General features: G+C 45.0%; 5 protein-coding genes across 11 annotated transcripts in view; 3 read left to right on the top strand and 2 right to left on the bottom strand.

The window, feature by feature from the left end:
- Positions 1–2,712: 2,712 nt before the first annotated feature.
- Positions 2,713–4,131, bottom strand: LOC120903617 (phosphoglycolate phosphatase 2-like). Its single transcript, XM_040313154.1, has 3 exons — positions 3,902–4,131; positions 3,537–3,835; positions 2,713–3,449 (listed from the first exon to the last, which is right to left on the bottom strand). The coding sequence occupies exons 1-3, from the start codon at positions 4,002–4,004 to the stop codon at positions 2,886–2,888; spliced, it is 966 nt and encodes a 321-aa protein (XP_040169088.1). The 5' UTR covers positions 4,005–4,131; the 3' UTR covers positions 2,713–2,885.
- Positions 4,132–7,569: 3,438 nt separating this feature from the next.
- Positions 7,570–11,998, top strand: LOC120902844. Of its 3 annotated transcripts, XM_040311883.1 has the most exons (6): positions 7,570–7,720; positions 8,174–8,300; positions 9,581–9,794; positions 10,267–11,002; positions 11,069–11,565; positions 11,643–11,998. In XM_040311883.1, the coding sequence occupies exons 3-6, from the start codon at positions 9,751–9,753 to the stop codon at positions 11,857–11,859; spliced, it is 1,494 nt and encodes a 497-aa protein (XP_040167817.1). In that variant the 5' UTR covers positions 7,570–7,720; positions 8,174–8,300; positions 9,581–9,750; the 3' UTR covers positions 11,860–11,998. The 3 variants fall into 3 exon arrangements, with proteins under 3 accessions (XP_040167817.1, XP_040167816.1, XP_040167818.1); XM_040311882.1 differs by lacking the exon at positions 8,174–8,300; XM_040311884.1 differs by lacking the exon at positions 8,174–8,300 and having other exon boundaries at positions 9,581–9,781.
- Positions 11,999–12,197: 199 nt separating this feature from the next.
- Positions 12,198–13,220, bottom strand: LOC120902845 (39S ribosomal protein L10, mitochondrial). The gene is made up of 2 exons (XM_040311885.1): positions 13,086–13,220; positions 12,198–13,011 (listed from the first exon to the last, which is right to left on the bottom strand). The coding sequence occupies exons 1-2, from the start codon at positions 13,105–13,107 to the stop codon at positions 12,272–12,274; spliced, it is 762 nt and encodes a 253-aa protein (XP_040167819.1). The 5' UTR covers positions 13,108–13,220; the 3' UTR covers positions 12,198–12,271.
- A 1,745-nt stretch (positions 13,221–14,965) lies between these two features.
- On the top strand, positions 14,966–16,498 carry LOC120903951 (nuclear pore complex protein Nup98-Nup96-like). Its single transcript, XM_040313636.1, has 2 exons — positions 14,966–15,145; positions 15,207–16,498. Exons 1-2 carry the CDS (start codon positions 15,069–15,071, stop codon positions 16,438–16,440), a joined length of 1,311 nt encoding a protein of 436 aa, XP_040169570.1. The 5' UTR covers positions 14,966–15,068; the 3' UTR covers positions 16,441–16,498.
- Positions 16,499–16,814: 316 nt separating this feature from the next.
- The window catches only part of LOC120900190 (protein split ends-like), a 70,276-nt gene continuing 67,703 nt past the window's right edge, over positions 16,815–19,387 (top strand). For 2 of the 5 annotated variants that reach the window (XM_040306859.1, XM_040306863.1), the window contains exons 1-2: positions 16,815–16,970; positions 18,242–18,561. The gene's annotated coding sequence lies outside the window, so the exon portion shown is untranslated. The remainder of the gene's footprint in view (positions 16,971–18,241; positions 18,562–19,387) is intronic. The other 3 variants (XM_040306860.1, XM_040306861.1, XM_040306862.1) reach the window with 3 other exon arrangements.

A 19,387-nucleotide genomic window follows, 5' to 3' on the forward strand; every position in this document is an offset into this window, starting at 1 on the left:
GATAAATTGATTTACTTAATTTCACAATCACAAGTCCAGCTCAACTGTGAGGATGTGCAAAGAACATTTTTTACCCAAAAAGATTCACGCGTTTGACGCAAAATGGTTTGGCACATGTCCCACGCAAACACGGAATCGCGCCATGTGCTGCGCTGACAACACGAGGAGAACCGATCACGCCCACCGAGCCAGCGTAAACGCCATCGAGAGCGGCTACAATCCACCGCCGTTGGTGCTGCGCTCCGCATAAAATTCGTCCCATTGTCCCGATTTTGACGGCCTCTGAAGCAATCCTGTCGAATGGCGTCCGACCGCGACCGGCAAACGGCGTGCCCATTTCTCGACCAGTTCGCTCAACTCGGACCAGACGTCGAAATTGGAACACCGATTGCGGTTGCCAGTGGCGACCATATGCGGCGGATTTGCTGAACGCGCGCGCACCGACGACACCAATTGCGTGCCTCCTAGCGACCCTGCCGGCCTGACCGATAATCGAAACCATTTTCCGACTACGTGGATCGCCATCATCGAAATAGAGAGAGAACTCGATTCGACCCTGGCGGGCTAGGTTCGGCCGCCGGTTCGACTAGCTCCGTTTCCTGGGCACCTGATGGAAATGCAAAAAAAGTGTTGCCATTATTGAAACCGACTCGCGCGCCCAATCCGGAAAACGCTTGAAAACGACTCCCTCCCTTGCGCGCTTACCAGGCGCTACCAGCTGTGTGGCTCCCGCCTCACTCAGTCGATCTATCAAACGACGTTGCCATGGATCGCTTCGTCTCTTTCTCTGCTGTGTTTCTGCGACTATGGGCAACAAACGGACAATTTGGTCGAAACGCACAAAGCAACATAAACGATGTGTTGGGCACATTAGCCGCGAAAAAAGCATGTTTAAAATTTACTCACATCTAGGAAAATATTTATTCAAAGATGAAATACGTTTGACTCCCCAAATATTTTCCTTGTGCCGTCGAGATAACCTATCTTGTCCACCTGCCCGCGGCACTCGCTCAATGTGCACAACGAACTTCCCCTGCGCTGCAGGAAAGCGCCTCCTGGCGCATGCGAAGCTGGTAGCGATAAAAAGAATCCGATCCAAAAAGGCACACAATCCGACGTCGCTGTTTGTTTGTTTGCCCCGCCGCTGTCAGTGGTGGCACGAAGCCGCTGTCAGTGTCACTGCGGCCTTCGTCGCGTCTGCGCCCTTGGTGGCAAAGGAAAAGTTTTGAAAGTACCACGCAATCACAATTGCGGAACTCCCGCACACCGACTCAATAACGCCGCTGTCGTCGTCGTCGCGTCACCTTTGCGTGTGTTTGGCGGCATAATTTTCCGCGAGAGAGACAACAACAGCAGCAGCACGCTCGCTCTCTACCAGGCGCATGCGACGGCCTCGACGACCATCGTGCGAGGGCTCTCCCTGCCGCTCGGGATGCTCCCCTGGTCGAGCGCGAAATTGAAATTGATCACTCCAGAATCGACCGCGCGCACACGCACGACGCGCGACCACTGCGGAAACGCTTTCTTCGCCGAGCCAGCTAGACTAACCGCCGACCTGCCGCGGTGGCTGCGCTCCTGGCCATAAAAGGAACCTAGAACGACACAGTCTCGGTGCGCGAAACTGCGAAACTCTCTTCTCGGGCCCCCAGGGTCGGGGTGAACTGGCGTAGCGCCCGGTTGCCAGCAGCGCGTGGCAGGACGCGTTCGAGGGCAATCTTTTACGGTTTATGCGGTTCCGGTGAAGTTGTAGCGTGAAAGTTAGATGTTAAAAAATCAACAAAAACCATCATTATTAATTAGCGATCGGAAGTAACCGAATAATGGCCATAACATAAACAAACCGAGCGCACACGACCCCCGAACAGACTCGTCGCAACATCGTTTGGCCGCACTGCCATCACCAGCGCCCATGAAGCAATTGCCGCAGCCTGCCTTGTCAATCAGCTCCGTGCAATCGGAAATAGATGGAAAAATGGCGCGAAAGCGGCTGCTCGCCTGCTGCCTACCTGCTAAATCGCTGACAGCCGCATACTTTTTCTGCCCGAATCCTGCCTGCGTTGTACGAGTGTGATGCGACGATGCCGCGCGCAACCACGTGTGCTGGCCGAGAGAGAGCTGCGTCATGGCAAAATTACGGCAACACCGCACAGCGGCTCGAGAAAGCCCCCGCGAGTGCGCACCTCTGCCGGGCATGGGCGCCCGGTCGTTGGGGACTCGTTGTTGATGGCGTAACATTTTCGCTCTTTCTCTACACACCACGTCACGTCGGGCGGCATCGATCGCGTCGGCCCGTCCGACTACGCGCGCAAATTCGTGGGGCGCATGGAGCACTGCCTAATGGAAAAACGCAGCTCCTCCTCTGCATGCTGTTCAGGTTTAACGAGGTGAGGTGAAATTGATTTCTTTTGCTCAAATTCGCCATTTTTTACGGGGCATGATTTTTCAAACGCTTTTTTTATTTACAGCGGATTACACAAAGCGATAAGAATAGCGTCACCATTGGCAGATTACTCCACATTACATCGTTACACCGACGCTATCCAGGTTGAGCACACCGGGCGATAAGATAACAAAAGCTGACTGACGCGTTGTACTCGATAACAGAAAGACTGCTGTGCGACAAATCTTGCATAAAATCTCCCACTCACTCAAACACACCAAAAGCAGCTCCACCAGAGAGCAACGCACATAATTTGCATCATAAAGCACAACTTAACCATAGGCAAGATGTTTATTCAGGAGCAATTTCCCCATTATTTACATTCCCTTGCGCAGTTGCCGGCCCCAGCGCTAGCCCTAGCTTCTTCCATTGTCCCGTCGACCCATAGAATGCGTTAAAAAAAATGACAAATAAATATAACAAACAAGGAAATCAACGCTTTTGACTAAAGGCCACATTTGGTGACATTGCGTGCCTTGTACGCAACGACATCCCGCACAATCTGCTCCAGTTCGGCGAAGGAATCGATGTAGTAGTCGGGAAGCTCGTCCGGTTTGTCGGCAAGCTTCTGCAGGTCGTCCTCCTTGTAGTTGCCGGTACCAACCAGCAGCGTTTGGTAGTTGGAAGTGTGTCCGAACTTGACATCCATTTCGGGCTGATCGCCCACAAACAGTACCCGGCGGGAATCTTCCACCGAGTACATCTGTTTCAGCATCTTGCTCATCGGCAGGCCCGGTTTGCCCAGTACGATCGGTTTCCTGTCCGCCACATTTTGCAGTATCTCCACGTAACATCCCGGTCCGATGTAGCGCGTCCGCGGACCAACGGGCAACACCTTGTCCATCGCTCCAGCGATGAACAGGGCGTCATGGCGCAGATACATCTGTGCCCGCAGCAGCTTAATATTGTTCATGTTGTAATCAAAGTCCACTATTACCGCCTTTACCGGCTGTCCATCGTTCACGACGGCTGCCACTTCTCGTATCGATTCGTTTACTGGTTCGTTTGGCTACACCCCGGCGAAAGTAAACACATGTGAGTCATGGCAAAAACAAACGTCAACTAAAAGCAATGTTTGCACCCATCGGGGACTTACCCCATCCAGTATCTGGAAGCCGGCTTCACGCAAGCAGGCCTTGAAATTGCTGCTACCAATCACATAGCACAGCCCGTCAAAGTTTCTCTGCCGGAGATAGTGAATGACGATTTTTGCCGGGTGTATGATGTCCTCTTCATCGATTGTGTAGTCCGTCAGCTTGTCCAGTTTGCCGCGATAATCCGCCATCGTGCGGACGCTGTTGTTCGAAACATAAATCACCCGTTTGCCATTGTTTCGCAGTGCACGGATTGTGAATTCGACACCGGTGAATGGTTCCCCGAGCATCCACAAGACGCCTGCAATGTCGTCATTTAAGGGTTAAGCAAAGAAGAACTACACTCTTGCCAACAGATGCTACTCACCATCACAGTCCGTCTGGACCATGTCGAAGGAATCGAAGAAGCGTTCCTTTTCTTCAATCGAAAGTTTCAACAGATTCTTGGTCATTTTTGGTGTCGAGTCCATTTCGCTGCACCGTGCACTGTGCCGGAATGTGCTACAGCTGAGAGCGCTACTTTACGAATGAACACGGACGAACGCTGGCGCTTTGGTTTGCAAATGCTCTTTCGCCGATAAGCATATACAGTGCCCCACAAACTTATGCTTATACTTTTCCTGGGCGATTTTTTTTTACATTAAGAATAAAAAAAGCTGAAAATGCGAACAAGTTACTACGATCTTTAAGACTTTATTTGGTTGATTAATTGCTTCACTTACCTAACGACTGCATCCGTTAAAATGAACGAATTATAGTCGAACTTCACTGGCTGGGATACGATTGCACACTAACTCAGTGGTCGGCAAACGTTACGGCTGAAATAGCCAAATCATATAAAACTGTTCGTAGAGTTCCACGAGTAAAGCCAAATTTTGAAACAAAACATGACAATGTATCAAAGTTCTATGAAATATATTAATGGAAAAGAGGCGCCATCCAGGCAGGAAAATGCCGTACTTTCCGTACTTTTCCGTACTTTTCCGATCATTGCACTAACTTATCCCGGAACATTTAAGCTTGAAGATTTCTTACTAGCTTGCTTTTATGTTGCTCATACAATAATTAACTTTGGCAGTAACGATAATAAAAAGCAGTCTTTGTTCAGGTTTTTGCAAAAATAACTTGAATTAAACTACATAATTATACCACTGGTTCGGTCTATTTCAGTTTGGAGACTCTGTGCCTCCTAACTATCGATAGCGAATTCGTTAGTTTGTATATATTCATATTCCAATCAGTGATGTTCTAGATATCGTAGACATCGCATCGTAGACAATAGAAAAAGGATTATTTGAATACTTACCTGGTCAATAATAATACCTGGTTGGTACGGCATACAACCCAACAATTGAGTTGAGGTGTCAACTAAAGACTAACATAACTAGTGAGGAATTTTAAAGATTATTTCATCTCGGAGCGCGGGCACTGGGATGATTCAACAAAAATGTACGTGTTGTGGGGGTGCAGCTTATTACAGTGATCTGCTAATTTAAAGTCGCACCATACAATATCACAAAGATGCATTGAGTTTAAAAAATACATATTAACAAGATTATTATCAATTCATTTGTAGCTAGAATTATATAAATATGGAAGTCTTTGTATTTTTTTGTACTGCTGATAAATGTGACGTAAAGTTAATGGGCAACGCATACACAGTTTTGAAGCGCGCCTAATTAAGAGTTATGAAATCGTTTGCTTATGATTGTTTTCAAATAATTTTTGTTTACTAACTCTTGATTGTCGCGCTTTTCCTTTTTTTTCTTTTTTTTTTACTCTTGATTGTCGCGAAAAAAACTGCCTTTCCTTGAGCATCTGAGTAGTTCGCGTGAGTATTATTTAAGCACTGCACTATGCAGTTAACCAATTAGCCGGCTTTAATACGCCTTAGACGCCATGTTATTGCTGTAGTGATTAGTTATTTCATGTACATAGATATCTAAATGTATGTATTGCGAGAAGCATAAACAGTTTATTCCAACAGTTTATTTCACTGTAATGAATTTATTATTATAAATCCAAACATAACATAATAATCTAAACATCTATAACTTAATTTTTTGTGATAATCTAAAAATAATTACAAAAAAACAAATCCTGGTTAATCCGCTAGATGATTCTCATGAATGGTAAATAATAAATAATGACGTGAAATATTTTTTCTGGTGATTTAATGATAAACTAAATGGCTAATAATTGATCCTTAAAACATTTCTTTTACTACCTTTTTGTAGTTTTTCATCCAGTACTTGTAGTTTTATAACAGTATCAACATATTATCTAAGAAGTAACAATACATTATCTATTTGTTCAATTACTGTAACCTGGTAATTAATGCCTGACAAACGTAAGTTTCCAGGATATTTATGAAATTCATTAAAGACTTTTGAATTGTTACCTTTGGCAATTTTCACATTTGGTTAGTTTCATTTATTTTTTAACATTAAAGTAAATACAGTAAACACAAAAAGTAGAAAAGAATCGACTAATTTAATATAGCAAATGAATCATAAATATTAAAAATTGTCGTTCTAGTTAATATCTAACATGAGTGTAATGGTTTGTAGGAAGCATATTCGTATGAGAAAAATGTCTAAAGTACAAAGTATTGAAAATTGATACAAAATATTTTTCAATTTGGTGGGTTTAAAGACCAATAGTATAGAGTGTGAAAGGACTTTATAGGATCTCCATACATTACCCCAGCTTCTCCCCAGACATTCCCACGCTGGAGGACCAACCAGGAATGGTTCACGGCCTATAGTCATATCTGCACGACGTGTTTAACCGTGACCAGGCTAATTAACGTATGGCAGTAGTAGAAAAAATCTTCGATTGGTGCAAATATCGACAAATGTGCTATCCACTTTGAAACAACATAATCGGATTGGAGTGTATGTTCTACATATATGAAAAAATATAGTTATTTTTTCAAACAAATATTATATTATGTCAAATATTTGTCAAACAAATATTTTATAGATAAAGAAACGCAATTTCAAAACAAGTCTTAAGTGATTTTATTGACAAACGAGAGCTCAAAAGCAAGGAAAAACAAATATTGAAGTAAAAGAAACTGTCGGCGATCTTAATAGTGAATCCAACAAGTGGCCTTTGATTGTACACTTCTAGAATTGTAAAAAATTTCCCGTAAAGAAAACCTAACACTATTTTTCCTTGTTTCCATTCATTCTGAGCACCTCTCTAGTACGCGCATGTGTACTTTTAGTACATACAAATTACCCTCTCACCCGCTGCGCTATCGATCGCTCTACGATCGTGCGACTGTTTCCTAATCACAACACAGAGGCATTTGTTAGCTGCTCGAGTGTTTGCCTGCTCGCAATGCCACATGTGATATCATCAAAGAACTCTCGTTCCTCGTTCGGCTAAAGTCGTCTTGTTTTAGCCACTCTCACTTTCACCCAGATGGTGTGGTGTATTTTTGTTTATAAATATTTTACACTCTCTCAACGAATTTCCCCCCCAATCGAGCACAGTTCAAACTCATGCCGTAAGATAAATAGCTTGTTCGGGTAAGTATTGCAGGAGCAAAAGAACCCCCCTGCTGGTCGATCGAAGACGAAGCTCTCACCAGCTGGTTAAAGACATCGGAAAAGGGATGAGCAGCAATTGTCCGCCAAAAAGGGACCTTGAGCAACGGGGCCTACCACCATGTTACGGTTGTGGATGTGTGTTGATGATCAAACAAGTGTAGAACATATGAACCATTAGCAGCTTTTCGCTCATCGTTCCCAACATCGTGGCGTTCTAATGCCGTAAGGGTACGCGAGATACGATAAGAAGATATTTAATTCACATGTTCGTGCGATCGGTACTGTCGTGTGTGAAAAAGGAGATTATGATGGTGTTCCACAGTGTCACACAGACACTCACTCATCTTCTCTTTCTCCCTCTCTCTCTTCGCTCTCTCCTATTTGAACTCGTACTCTCGACAAGAAGAGATTTCTGTAAGGACAGAGATAAATCTCAATTGTCGTGTGAGATGAGATCGTTACGCGATATCTGCTCAACGCGCAGTTTAGTGTCTTGCAGTCAGATGTTTAACCGATCTCGAAACAGATCGTGTGCTAGTCAAGATCATCCCTACAGTTTGCCTAAAGCTTAACTGTTTAAAGCCATCGGGTTGGCTCCGGTGGAAACATTATTGATCCGCAAAGTGGTACGTTTCAAACAAAGCAGCATTTTTCCTAGCCCCAATCGAACTCGTTTTTTTTTTTCTTTTGGTAAAGTGGTAAAGTTTAACAATAAGGCAATACAGTTAAGTGCAAAGTGCTAAGGGAGCAAAAAACTATACGTAATATTATTCCCCTTCCAGTGCAGGTTTGTTTGGTAATTCGGTCGGTTGCCGAAGAAAAGGACTATTTTTATCTCGATCTTCGTCGCCCTTGTCAGTTCGCCCGCTCAGCAGCAGCAGCACACGCCACGTTTGGACAGGTGTTAGTGTACGTGTAGTCAACACACCACCCAAAAACATGTCCATTTGCGACACGTCCAATGCGGCGGCACTGTGACACTGAGCCTGACGGGGCAGACAAGGTGCTATTTTACATTGAAAGTAAATTCAAAGGCACAATTGTTTTTTTTTTTTGTCTTATCTCACCATATCAAGTAGACCTAAAACGGGGACGGGGGGCTCTTCTTTAAAACTAAAGTTTTGTACTACGAAGATTAGCTGCCGAGTGAGCTGTCGTGTGCGGGTATGTGTGAGTCTCGCACTGTGCTAGTGTGTGTGTGTTTGGGTAAGTGAATCGAATTTTATTCGCGAGAGCCAACAAACAAACGAAATACACAAAACAACAGCGCATCCTTCTTCCACCCAAGAAAACGGTGGCCTTTACAAGATCATGTTTTTTGCTGTTGTTGTTGCTCTTGCCCTGTACGCTTTGTTGTACGTAGGGGGGAGAGGTGATCGTTGAGGGTGAAGAAAAAGCTATGTTACATGGTGTGCGCCACACGATGTGCTAAAAATAATAATTCCGCATCCAAATAATCCACCCACCACCGACAACGCCCTGCACGTTGGGCGCCTCCATCCAACAAACGGGACCAAACGGTCTTTTAGTGGTCATAACGCGGGAAACCCAAATACAGTGGAAGAAAAGCTGTGCCAAACATCGTTCCACGATAAGCACAGTGATAAATGCATCGTTTAACGGCACTGTACGCCAGAAACGCTCTCTCCGAACGATCTGCATGAGCGAAAGCGGGGAGAGGATCGTTCTATTCTATAGGTCACTAGTGCGGAGAAGGACGTTCTGTTTTGGGTGTAGTGTCCGTGGATTATGTGTGTGGAGTTTTTTTTTTTTTGGTTTGTTTTCAGTTTTTTTTAAGAAAACGCCAGTGGTGGTGAGATCTATCTTTATCCCGCAAGAAAATATAGCCACCAGCAACGGTACACCAGAGCAAGCAGTTGTGGTGTGTTTGAGCCGATGTTTTAATGTTTTCTGTCGTTCGTGTCGCACTGTAAGGGCCTACGTAATTCTAATCGTACGTGTTTTTATCCCTTTTTTTTAGTCATCAAAAGTTTGAAGCTAATAAAGTTTAGCAATTTAGAGCCTTTCTCCGCCGAACCTAGATCGAATCGGTAATAAGTTAATTTAGTCTTACATAAGCAGTAATAAGCATGCGAAATGTTTTCAAAGCGATCAAGTGTCGGGTTTGCACGAGTTAAATGAGGGTACTACAAAGAAAACAAAACGGATAAAAATATGTCACGATCCACAACGAGCGAAGCAACTATATTCTCTTCCTCTAAAAATACCATTTGGCAGTGAATTAACAACGGAAGGCCATGGCTCACAGCACAGCACAGCAGAATGACCTATAAAACTAAACAGGACAAACAGCGTGTTGAAAGGGGCGAAATTATGATTATTTGATTACAATTCATTTGCGATCGCGATCGTTTTACACTCCCAACCAATCGGGTTGTTTTGACAAGTTGTATCAATAATTACAATTTTTTTACGCATCTCTGTGTGTTTGTGTGTGTGTTTCTTCCTTCTCTATTCTCCAAAAGGTTTCACTGCAAAACGATTAGACAGTACAGGAGAGGAGGCAGACCCCGCCTCGAAAAACGCTCGAACACGATCACCAAGCAGCGCGCGTACAAAGTAGAAGAAACAGCAACAACCAACCAACCAACCCACAGCTAGAGCGAAAAGAAAACACACGAAAACAGAACTAAACATGGATAAACCGTCGCGACCGGTGCGAAATCGTAAGCGTAGTAGGTTCGTGGCGAATTCCTTGCGTGTGTGGCCATGTGTATGTGTGTGTGTGATAATAAGCCGTGAGAGTGAGAAAAATGTTACATACCTCATACGTCGAGCAAAGAAAAGCTTCGTTATTTTCATCTTTACTAATACCTCCTTTTTTCTTTTAAACAATACCCATACTTACTAACCATTTTGTCTTGATACGTCACCATCAAACGCCAGAAGTAGCTTGACCCCTGCAACGGTTACTCGCACGTTTGCTTTTAAATGATTTGCGTACGATCCTCTCTTTCGAGCACGTGACTGAAGAAAACAACCATTTGCGTAATAAGGGTAGGGAAGCTTGCATGCGTGTGCGTTTACCAAAACCCCCTCTGGGATGCTAACAGAATGCTAAAGCTCATTAGTTCTAATTGTAAAAAACAAAGCTCTATGCTCGTTTTAAAATTTGTCACACAAAAAGGATTCCCATTCTTAACGTTTGCAGAAAAGCATGGCCACCGGGCGATAGCCACCGTCCGGTAAAACGGCTATTTACACCGGAAATCAAGCGAATGCTCAAGGACTGGCTGGTGAGGCGCCGGGAAAACCCGTACCCCAACCGGGAGGAAAAAAAGCTGCTCGCCGTTGAGACGGGCTTAACGTACACCCAGATCTGCAACTGGTTCGCGAACTGGCGCCGAAAGCTCAAGAACTCTGGTAACGATCCGATCCGCAAGACGTGGGGCAATCTGATCAAGAACTACAACACCAATGCACGGGGAAACGTGGAGCAGTTTAGCATCTGCTCGAACGATAGCATTTGGGGCGAGAACGGGGAAGAGTCGCAAGATTCGCGAACGTCCAGCTCGGGCGAACATCCTTACACCAATCGTCACAGGCATCATCACCATCACCGCTATCATCTTGGTCATCAACGGCAGGGTCAAAAGTATGAGAGCAACGACAACCCTGGTAACCCGTTGCCCTACCACGTGTATGCCGAGGCAGGTGACTGTGCTGGCGATAATAACAATAGTGACTCGTGTCGGAACAATAACCTAGACTGCAGACCATTTGCCGAGTACATGCGAGTTCCGGAGTATGGTCGAATTGAGGAATGTCCGAGCAACGAAGGCTTACGGGATAGCTATCCTCCGACCGCGTTTCGAATAGATCACTGCTATACTCCACGTAACTACGACACCGTCTTCGGGCTGCCCGAGGACACGCGATGCTACAAGGTATCTTACGAAAAAAACGGTTTGAATCAATCCGCTGAAGTTAATTCACGCTCATTCTCCCTACAGGTCACACAGTTCGACAGATCTTACGATCCAGAGAGTGGGGCAAGGCTTGAACCCATCATTCTCACTGCCACACCTGCTCACTATGGCCGTTCGTTCACGGCGAAAGATGCTCCCAATGGGGGCACGCTCTATCTGACGCCGTCCACCACCCTCTCTCCTGCTGCTGGCGCTCCCACAATCACCAGTGGAAGATCTCGATCGAGCAAGTACAAGAGCAGCATCATGGAGAAGTACCTGCGCGATCTAGGCGAACTGGAAGCGTCCGATGAACCGGTGGATGAACCGACCACCATGATGCCGGTACTGATGGCTACCATACCGTTTCAGCAGAAACACTGTGTTCATGCCCACGGCCACGGACTGCAGCTACAGGCTCCAGCAGCGATCAGTTACGATACCGCCGTGTTACGCGGGCCGCCGTCACTAACGAAGTGGCTAGAAAGTGCCGCCAAGTTTACACCGTCCAAGCACAACTACATCGATTGGGAATGCTCTGGGTAGGTTGTTTACGTTTGTAAGCCATTCCCTAAAGTACGGCTAAGAGTAACAATCTGTACCTCATGCCTCGTTACAGGAAACAATCGTCAACGAAGAGGCGGTTAGACTCTGGCGGAAACTATTACGCCATTACGGACAGTGGTAGTGATGGTGGTTGCAAATATGCTGCACCACTATACGGGGAATCGATACAGTCAAGCATTGGCAGTCTTGACCACCAGAAGGATGAGCTCGATGCGGCGGAGGCACTGACGAAGCTTGCGAACAATTTTCGAACGAAATTTTCCGCCTAACTGAGGTACGCTCAAATGTATGGCGGAAAGTATGATTCTGGTCAGCGCATTCCTTAAGTTATGCCAGCAGCTGTAGAAAATATGGTACCGTGTTACAAAACAATAAAGAAGTGATACTGCTTGCGAGCGGCCAACGAAATAGACTGACTCCTTACTCTTATTAGTAGTATACTATTAGTTGTAGTAGGAGCGTTGTGGCCTCGTGATACAATATTACTTTACAATATGCGTAAAAGATGAGGTGTCAGGAAACACGATGCTACAGGGCTTTAATGGTCAATATTGTGTAAATGATGTCGTTTGTACCTTTCTTTCTCTTGTACATTGATGATTGCGTGTTTGAATTAACTCATAAAGACGTTTACTTCATCTCGTTCAACTAGTTACTTATTCAATCTAAATGCCTCACCGTTCAACTGTCCACCTTTTCAACAGCTGGACTTGCTTCGCTGGGTTTTGAATCGGTCTTCGCGTACGCATCCAACAGGTTTACCAACTGGCTCTGGTGACATTGCAGATCTCCCACGATCTTGCCACCGACACTGTCCAGCACGGCGGCAAACTGCGCACGAACCGTCGTAATGTCGGGCATGGTAGCGTAAGCCATGAACTCATTTTTGCTCAGCAGCCTTCCTTCCACAATACCGCCCATCAGTACTAGTTGGGGCGTCTTCTTGAGCACGCTCAGCACCTGTTTAATCTTTTGCACTTCCGGGCTGAAGATGATGGCGGTTTTCGCTTCGAACAGTGGCAATATCGCTTCAAACCGCGTGTCTGCAACGGCTTTTCGCATTATCGATTTACCGTACACCTTCACCGAGACGTTGTGCCGATGGAGCGCCACCTGAGCCTTGAACATATCCTCCTGCTTGATCGAGTTCACATGGACGAATGCGACGAGGTTGCTGTGTTCGAACCAGTTCCGCGCCTCTCGCGCAATAATGGTTTCGTACGGATTGTCCAGCTTGCTTTTCATTTCCTTCGCTCGTTCGGCATCAACGCATGGTGCGTTAAAGTCTGGCTTTTTGTAGTACGGTTTTATCACCTCGAGCACACGAGCTCTTTCGTAATGCGGTGGCCGCGGTCGCTGGATGTTGATCTTTCCCCGGAACCGGCGAAACGTAAGCAGCGGATTGCGCGATTGTAATAGACCTGTAAAAGGGAATTCACACATTGTTGGACATTGTTTGGGAACATTTTTACTGCACTCCACCGTACGAAATTACCATTTATTATCAAATTCGACATTTTTCGGCTGGCTTTTCACTGGTGCTGCAGAACAAAACAATGCAATATTTTGACCATATGCCGTATGACAGCTATCAAACTCCGGCTGATCGGCAGTGTGGCAAGATTATTTTGGCGGTTTTCGGTGGGCGCATCAAAATTTTATCGGTAGTTTTCGGTAGGTAAAAACTCGAAATTTAACTCGAGTTAAAAGAAGTGAAAGCTAAAGATGTTTTAAGCGGGATGGGGAGGGGGGGGGTACTCATGCGCAAAATGAAAGTTTCATCTCACGAGAATATGCATCCTTTATCTAGGATATGGATTAGATTCGGTTCAGCGGTTACAGCAATGAAGGTCTTTCTGAAGTGTTGATCTTAAAATTGTACTAGGAATTCTAAGCCAAAGAAGGACTAAGATGCACATTTTCTTCTCAACGGTGGCAAGTTCTTTTTCTCGGGCCTCCACGCGACCGCTTAGAGCCGCTGCAGTGCTCTATCGGATACGATTTTATCGTACGTGCTGTCATTTGATTTTCGCTGGATTATTTAGACTGATTTGATTGCACCGACGAACCGACGTGACACTTCGAACAAAATGAGCTTCAAAAGTTGTCTCATTATTTCAAATGAAAATACGTTAAACACTAGCGCCATCTCTATAATGATTCGCTTACTACACTGACACAGAGAAGATGCTGCTAAATCCCCTTTTTGTTTTTCTTCGCAAATTCCAATGCGTATTGTTTTATGTACTTTTCACATCTTTTAGATTGATTTGGAAACTTATAAAATAATTTTCCTGGTTGTTTTGTCCAAAAATTCTCACAAAATCTTGCCTCACACTGCCTTCGCAATTTGTATTTAGAAAACTTGTTTACATCGAAGCAGCAGTGAACAGAGCTTACTTTGACAGAAGTGATCGCCTCACTCAAAGTGTATGAAGATCAGGTGGTCTCATAGCCTGTTTTTCATAGCAAAAGTTGAACGTCACTTTTTGACAGCATGGGTGAAAACATTTCCCCAAACAAGCTTTCTGACGACTTGCCTAATACACAAACAAACTTAGAATCTTCGTTATTTGCACAGAAATACCTTAAAAAGCACTCAAAATATTTGTTATTGTAAGCTAAACCAAATCTGAACTATTTAAATCCATTTTTGGATCAAAATAATGCCGTCGATGAGGACACCAATGTGTACTACATATGTGTTGCTAAGAACAAAGTGAACGGTTCCTATGGAAAATCATTTCACCCATTCTGTCAAAAGGAGCTTTTTTTGATTCCGAAATTAGTTGTCAATTTGTATGGGACGAGACCACCTGATATTCATACACTTTGGCCTCACTGGTAAATGACAATATTTTCGTGTGGGACTCTTTTTTAACGCCAGTTTCACGTCGGTTTGTCGGTGCCAAGACTGCAGGTGAGAGATGGCTGTGAGAGAATTGACAACCAGTTTCTCACGCCGGTGTGTGTAGAAGCTCCAAAAAGCGCCGAGATGAGACTTTTAAAATGATGTTGAAAAAATCCATTCGAATCGCTAAATTGAAGTCAAAAAAGATTCTTTTACTTTTTAATAATATTTCTACGATTATTAGATGGCACAAATGCAAACTATAATTGATTGATCGCTATAAACTGCCAATTCAATTTCTTCTCAGCTCCATCGTTCTTTGCATGCCGAGGAGATTTCTCTCACAGAAAATGCTGTCAGTCGCTGTCAAAGCATGCTGTCATTTATTTTCTCAGCTGCTTTCTCGGTGTATGTAGAAACGCTCTTAAATTAAAAAAAATCGGAAGGAATACAGATAAATCGGTATTTCTGGTCACTCTGCTGATCGGGGAAAATTGTTCAACTTCGTGCCCGGCGAAAATCGGACGAAAATAATCTGTCAATCTGGGGGCCGTGAAGAAAAGCAACAAAATCGCACAGCCTCTGGCAATCGTATAATCCAAAGCAGCAACCGCAAAACACTCGAAAATGGTTCTTTGTATGTACTTTCTGAATAACAGTTGCCGATTTGGCTCCCGATGCAACAACGAGCACATCGACATTGGGTAAGGACATTGAGCATCGATCTTACAGCATTCCAGGTTGTAGCAAACGTTTCTCTTGCAGGTCGATTGTAAAAACTGAAGTGGACGTGTCGCTGAAAGGCAACCAATGGCCACTGTCGTGTTTCGGACCGTTCAAGGAGCGAAACTGCATACCAAGCTTTATAGAAGATCTCAGCTTCGAAGAGATCCGGATGATGTATCTGGAGGCCAAAATGCAAAACAACATCCCAGCGCACCAGATGCAGCTGGCGCAGATGATCAATGACGCCAAAACAAAGATGCAATGTCTCACTACAATGAACAGAGACATTCTGAACACGTTGGTGGAAATTTACAACCAGCAGGAAAGCAGCGCCAAACCGACCAACGCTCCATTGAACACGTTTGCATCGATTGGATCGGGTGGAAGTAATGCTCCGGCGTCCGGCATATTTGGCAGTGGCACTAGTAGCAATGCGTTCGGATCTGGATTCGGATCCAGCGCTGCCATCGGTGGTAGTAACGCTGGCACTGCCGGCAGTATATTCGGCAGCGGTTCCATCACCGGCCAAGCGTCACAATCAGCTGGCAACATCTTTGGCACAGCTGCCTCCAGCACCGGCAACATATTTGCCAAACCTGCACAGCAACCTGCCGCTGGAAATATCTTCGGCATGCCACAACAACCGAACCCCGTCTTTGGTGGTCCTGCCGTGATGGGCGGAGGACTGTTTGGAAGCATACAGCAACCACAACAACCACCTGCCCAAAATGGGGCATCACTGTTTGGCGGTGTGACAACGGCCACGAATCCAGCCGCCGGTGGCAACCTCTTTGCCAGTGCCGCTACCAGTACATTTGGGCACCCTTCGGGTGCTGGTTCCGGGTTTGGTGGAGCTAGTATGTTTGGCAACAATGCAGCATCCTCTACTCCCGCTCTTGGAGGGTTTGGAACGATGGCCGCAGCCCAGCCACAGCAAAGCAGTGGTCTGTTTAATACCGTGCCTTTCGGCAGCAGTGCCCCGACGACTGCGTCTTTTGGATCATTTGGTTCATCGATGCAGGCTGCACCTTCAGCAAATGCACCCTCATCACAAAATTTGTTCCTGTCCACACCAGCGGCGAATCCGTTCGGCGCTGCTTTGGGTGGGAATGCTTTCGGTGCGCCAGCACAGGCTACGACAGTCCCACAATCAGCTACTATGTACAGCATTCTGGATAACGTTACAGCGGAGCATTTGGCTGCCTTTAAGGCCGATCAGTTTCAACTCGGACGAATTCCAACTGTACCACCACCAAAAGAGCTGTGTCACTGAAAGAGTGAACTCCTGCAAAATATTATTGTCGTGTCACATACGGGCCTTTCTATTGTTACGTGCTTTTTTTTATTTCCTCATCGAAAATATTATATAAATGTAAATATACATGTAATTCACAAATTTGTTTATAAACTGATTAATTGTTCGTTAAAAGAGAAACATAAAATGTCTCAAGAAGTTTAAAAAATTGAACATCAAAAAAGCCTATTATTTCGATGAACAGGCCTTTGTGCCTTTCTGTCAAATGATTCAACGTCACAAGTTTGACATTGTAGCACCTCCCATTCTAACGCTTGGCGAACACCCGTTCCCCATTATTCGTGTTTGCACCGAGCGACGACGGATAAGCGAGATTTCACTGTTATTCTTGCGTTCACATGGCAGCAGGGAGGCGCTGTGTCGTTCGCTCGCGTGAAGTTTGAACTAAAGTACAGCAAAAAGAGAAAACTTTCCAACTAGTGTGTTCCAGTGCATTCATTGAAGGTGAAAAGTGATAAAATTTCGGTACCCCATTAGGAAACAAAAGCGTAGGAAACTTTATTTTTTTCTAGATTATGATTGTACGTGGCGTGTGTGTGTGTGTGTGTGAGCTAAAATTGTGGTACAGTTTTTTTTTTTGTGTGTGGTGCTGGCATATCGCTCGGAACAATCCAGGGCCAGCGGAATCGCGCGTCTGTGTGCAGTCGAAAGAAGGAGAAACAGAGGCAACAATTTCAGGGCAACGCATTGAAGGTGTGTGCTGCTCCATGTTTTACGTTACCATCAGCAACGTTGTTTTCTCCAGCAACCACTAGAAGCATTAAGCAAACAACCATGTCAATCTCAAGATAATGCTTTCCTGAAAAAAAAAAAAATACAATTTTTGTGCTTCACTGATGCTCCGCAAAGCTGTAAGATGAATGCCGTCCAGTACGGAAGAAAAGAGAACAAGAATATGTGAAGAAGTATAGAAGAAATGAAGCCACTCATACATTGTAAATTTTTCGAGCAAAAGTACATGGGTAAGAAAGAGAAGCATATACGTTCTTGTGTGCGTGTGTGTGTGTGTGTGTGTGCGTTCTAGAAAAAAAGGAAGCAATAGGAAGCTTGTAATAATGGGTAGAACCAATGTATAAAAAAGTGCTTTATAGAAGTGGTTTCTCCGTGCAATATATTTGAAGCGTTGGTAAGTGTTTTTTTTTCTCGATTCCTTTAATGCATTTTTTGTCAAACAATCTACAGCGACTGATAATGCGGCTTAGTATTACCAGCAGTGCAAGCAATGGCGTGGCCGTTAAAGTCATACATGAATAAAAGAAAACTTATATAATAAAAGTCTGCCGTCTACCGTACTGCAATTGCTATTTTAACAATATTTTCATGATTTTCACCCCCATTGCAGTAATGTTGCTTTAACATTTTCCAGTATTGAATGTTCCACTCTTGCTCGGAAGTTCATTTCCGCTTTTTGAAGCGTTATTGTTACAATCAATTCATTCTTATTTGCACTATTTTGTGTGCTTGTGTTGTGAATGTGTATGTGTGCGTCATTTTTTTTTTCGAAAACTAACTTTAAATTCGGCTTTCTCTTCCCAGGATGACTCGATGACAACGGTTGCTTAGAAACTGGATAGCAAATGTGGTAGCTAAGGACCTGTATATACAAAGTATATGTTACAAAATGTTTGAAACAGACTCGGATGCTATTGTTCCTGCTTTTCTATGAGTGCTGCTGTTAGCCAGCCATTTGCAATCCATTTCCATCGAATCTCATTACTAATGTTAGTTTTTCTGTGTATATGTGTGTTTGTGGTTTCAGCAGATGTAATGTGTTCACTGTGCATAGAAGAATCATCCTAAGCAGTAGTGTGTGAATGTGTGATTGTTTCTTCTGGCTACACTCTACTACGGCTACGCATTAGCGGCAAGGGGCAGAGAGAGGAAGCAAGAGAGCTTCTCTTCGCTGCTATACTTGTGGCCGAAAAATACCTCGAACCAGCGAGAGTAAAAAGTGTCGTTTTTTAACCCTGTGGTGAAGAGCATAGAAGTGAAATTGCAAAGCCATCACCACCCGCAGGCAGGCAGCCAGCCAGCCAGCCAGGATCTTCGAAGCGAGTCCGAGCGAGAAGTAAAGAAAAGGTAATGAAAAGTGCGCAAATGAAGCGTGTGTGTCATCGACGGGCAGACGAGGGGTTTGTTTTTTAAGGTCTGTACAAAAGTGGTGTTTCGTTTTGCTGATTGTTCCTATCCTGTTGGTGGTGTGCGTTTTTTGAGAAAGAAAAGTCGATAAAAAAAAGGATAGGAGGAAGCCTTTTTTTCGCGGAAGGAAGTGCCGTGCAAAAAGGGCGTGTTGCTTATCCTTGGCTCAAAGGGACGGGGCAGCTTATTAGCTCGGTGTCCCTCACATCACCTGGCGGCCGCATGCACCGCGGGGATTGGTGAGCGCTACGTGTGGAGGACGAGGAAGGAAAACGGAGCAAACGAGAGGGCGGACGGGGCCTGAGTTTTGGTGTCGCGGCGTTGTGATCGGTCGCGCGTTCGCTCTTTCGGTGTCGTTTGATTTAAGGGAAAATGCTATTTTCCATTCGCGCTACCGAAGGGCAGCGGCCTTAGCAGTAGGCTCGGTATAATGATGATGTACCCGTCGAAAGCATCATGAAAATCGCGTTCGGTCGCAATAAAGAAAGTGTCCAGGCTGTCGTTCGCGTTGTCGTTTGTCGGGTCGCGTGAAACACCCTTCTGCACGAACCGCGCGGAGTGTCGCGCGGAATATAAGGTTGCTTCTCTCTGACTCGTCCTCCACCACGGTAAAGTCGCCGGTGAAATTGTGCATCGGCATGGTAACACAACCCACCAACCGTCGATGCGGCCGCCGCCTGCGTTAAAGGAGTGTGCGTCACTGTGTATGCAGCTCTGTGTTTAATTTGTGTGTGCATGTGTTCGTGTGAGTGTGTGTGTGTGTGTG

The sequence above is a fragment of the Anopheles arabiensis genome, chromosome 3, assembly GCF_016920715.1.
Source record: "Anopheles arabiensis isolate DONGOLA chromosome 3, AaraD3, whole genome shotgun sequence".
Classification (NCBI taxonomy): Eukaryota; Metazoa; Arthropoda; class Insecta; order Diptera; family Culicidae; genus Anopheles; species Anopheles arabiensis.

Excerpts from the sequence above, each read along its gene's own strand:
- LOC120903617 (XM_040313154.1), bottom strand. The coding sequence starts at position 4,004 with ATGGACTCGACACCAAAAATGACCAAGAATCTGTTGAAACTTTCGATT. Across the intron at positions 3,836-3,901 it reads GGTCCAGACGGACTGTGATG|GCGTCTTGTGGATGCTCGGG; the intron begins GTGAGTAGCATC and ends ACGACATTGCAG. Across the intron at positions 3,450-3,536 it reads GCTTCCAGATACTGGATGGG|CCAAACGAACCAGTAAACGA; the intron begins GTAAGTCCCCGA and ends GCCGGGGTGTAG.
- LOC120902844 (XM_040311883.1), top strand. The coding sequence starts at position 9,751 with ATGGATAAACCGTCGCGACCGGTGCGAAATCGTAAGCGTAGTAG. Across the intron at positions 9,795-10,266 it reads CGAAATCGTAAGCGTAGTAG|AAAAGCATGGCCACCGGGCG; the intron begins GTTCGTGGCGAA and ends TAACGTTTGCAG. Across the intron at positions 11,566-11,642 it reads ATCGATTGGGAATGCTCTGG|GAAACAATCGTCAACGAAGA; the intron begins GTAGGTTGTTTA and ends GCCTCGTTACAG.
- LOC120902845 (XM_040311885.1), bottom strand. The coding sequence starts at position 13,107 with ATGTCGAATTTGATAATAAATG. Across the intron at positions 13,012-13,085 it reads GTCGAATTTGATAATAAATG|GTCTATTACAATCGCGCAAT; the intron begins GTAATTTCGTAC and ends TCCCTTTTACAG.
- LOC120903951 (XM_040313636.1), top strand. The coding sequence starts at position 15,069 with ATGGTTCTTTGTATGTACTTTCTGAATAACAGTTGCCGATTTGGCTCC. Across the intron at positions 15,146-15,206 it reads AACGAGCACATCGACATTGG|GTCGATTGTAAAAACTGAAG; the intron begins GTAAGGACATTG and ends TTTCTCTTGCAG.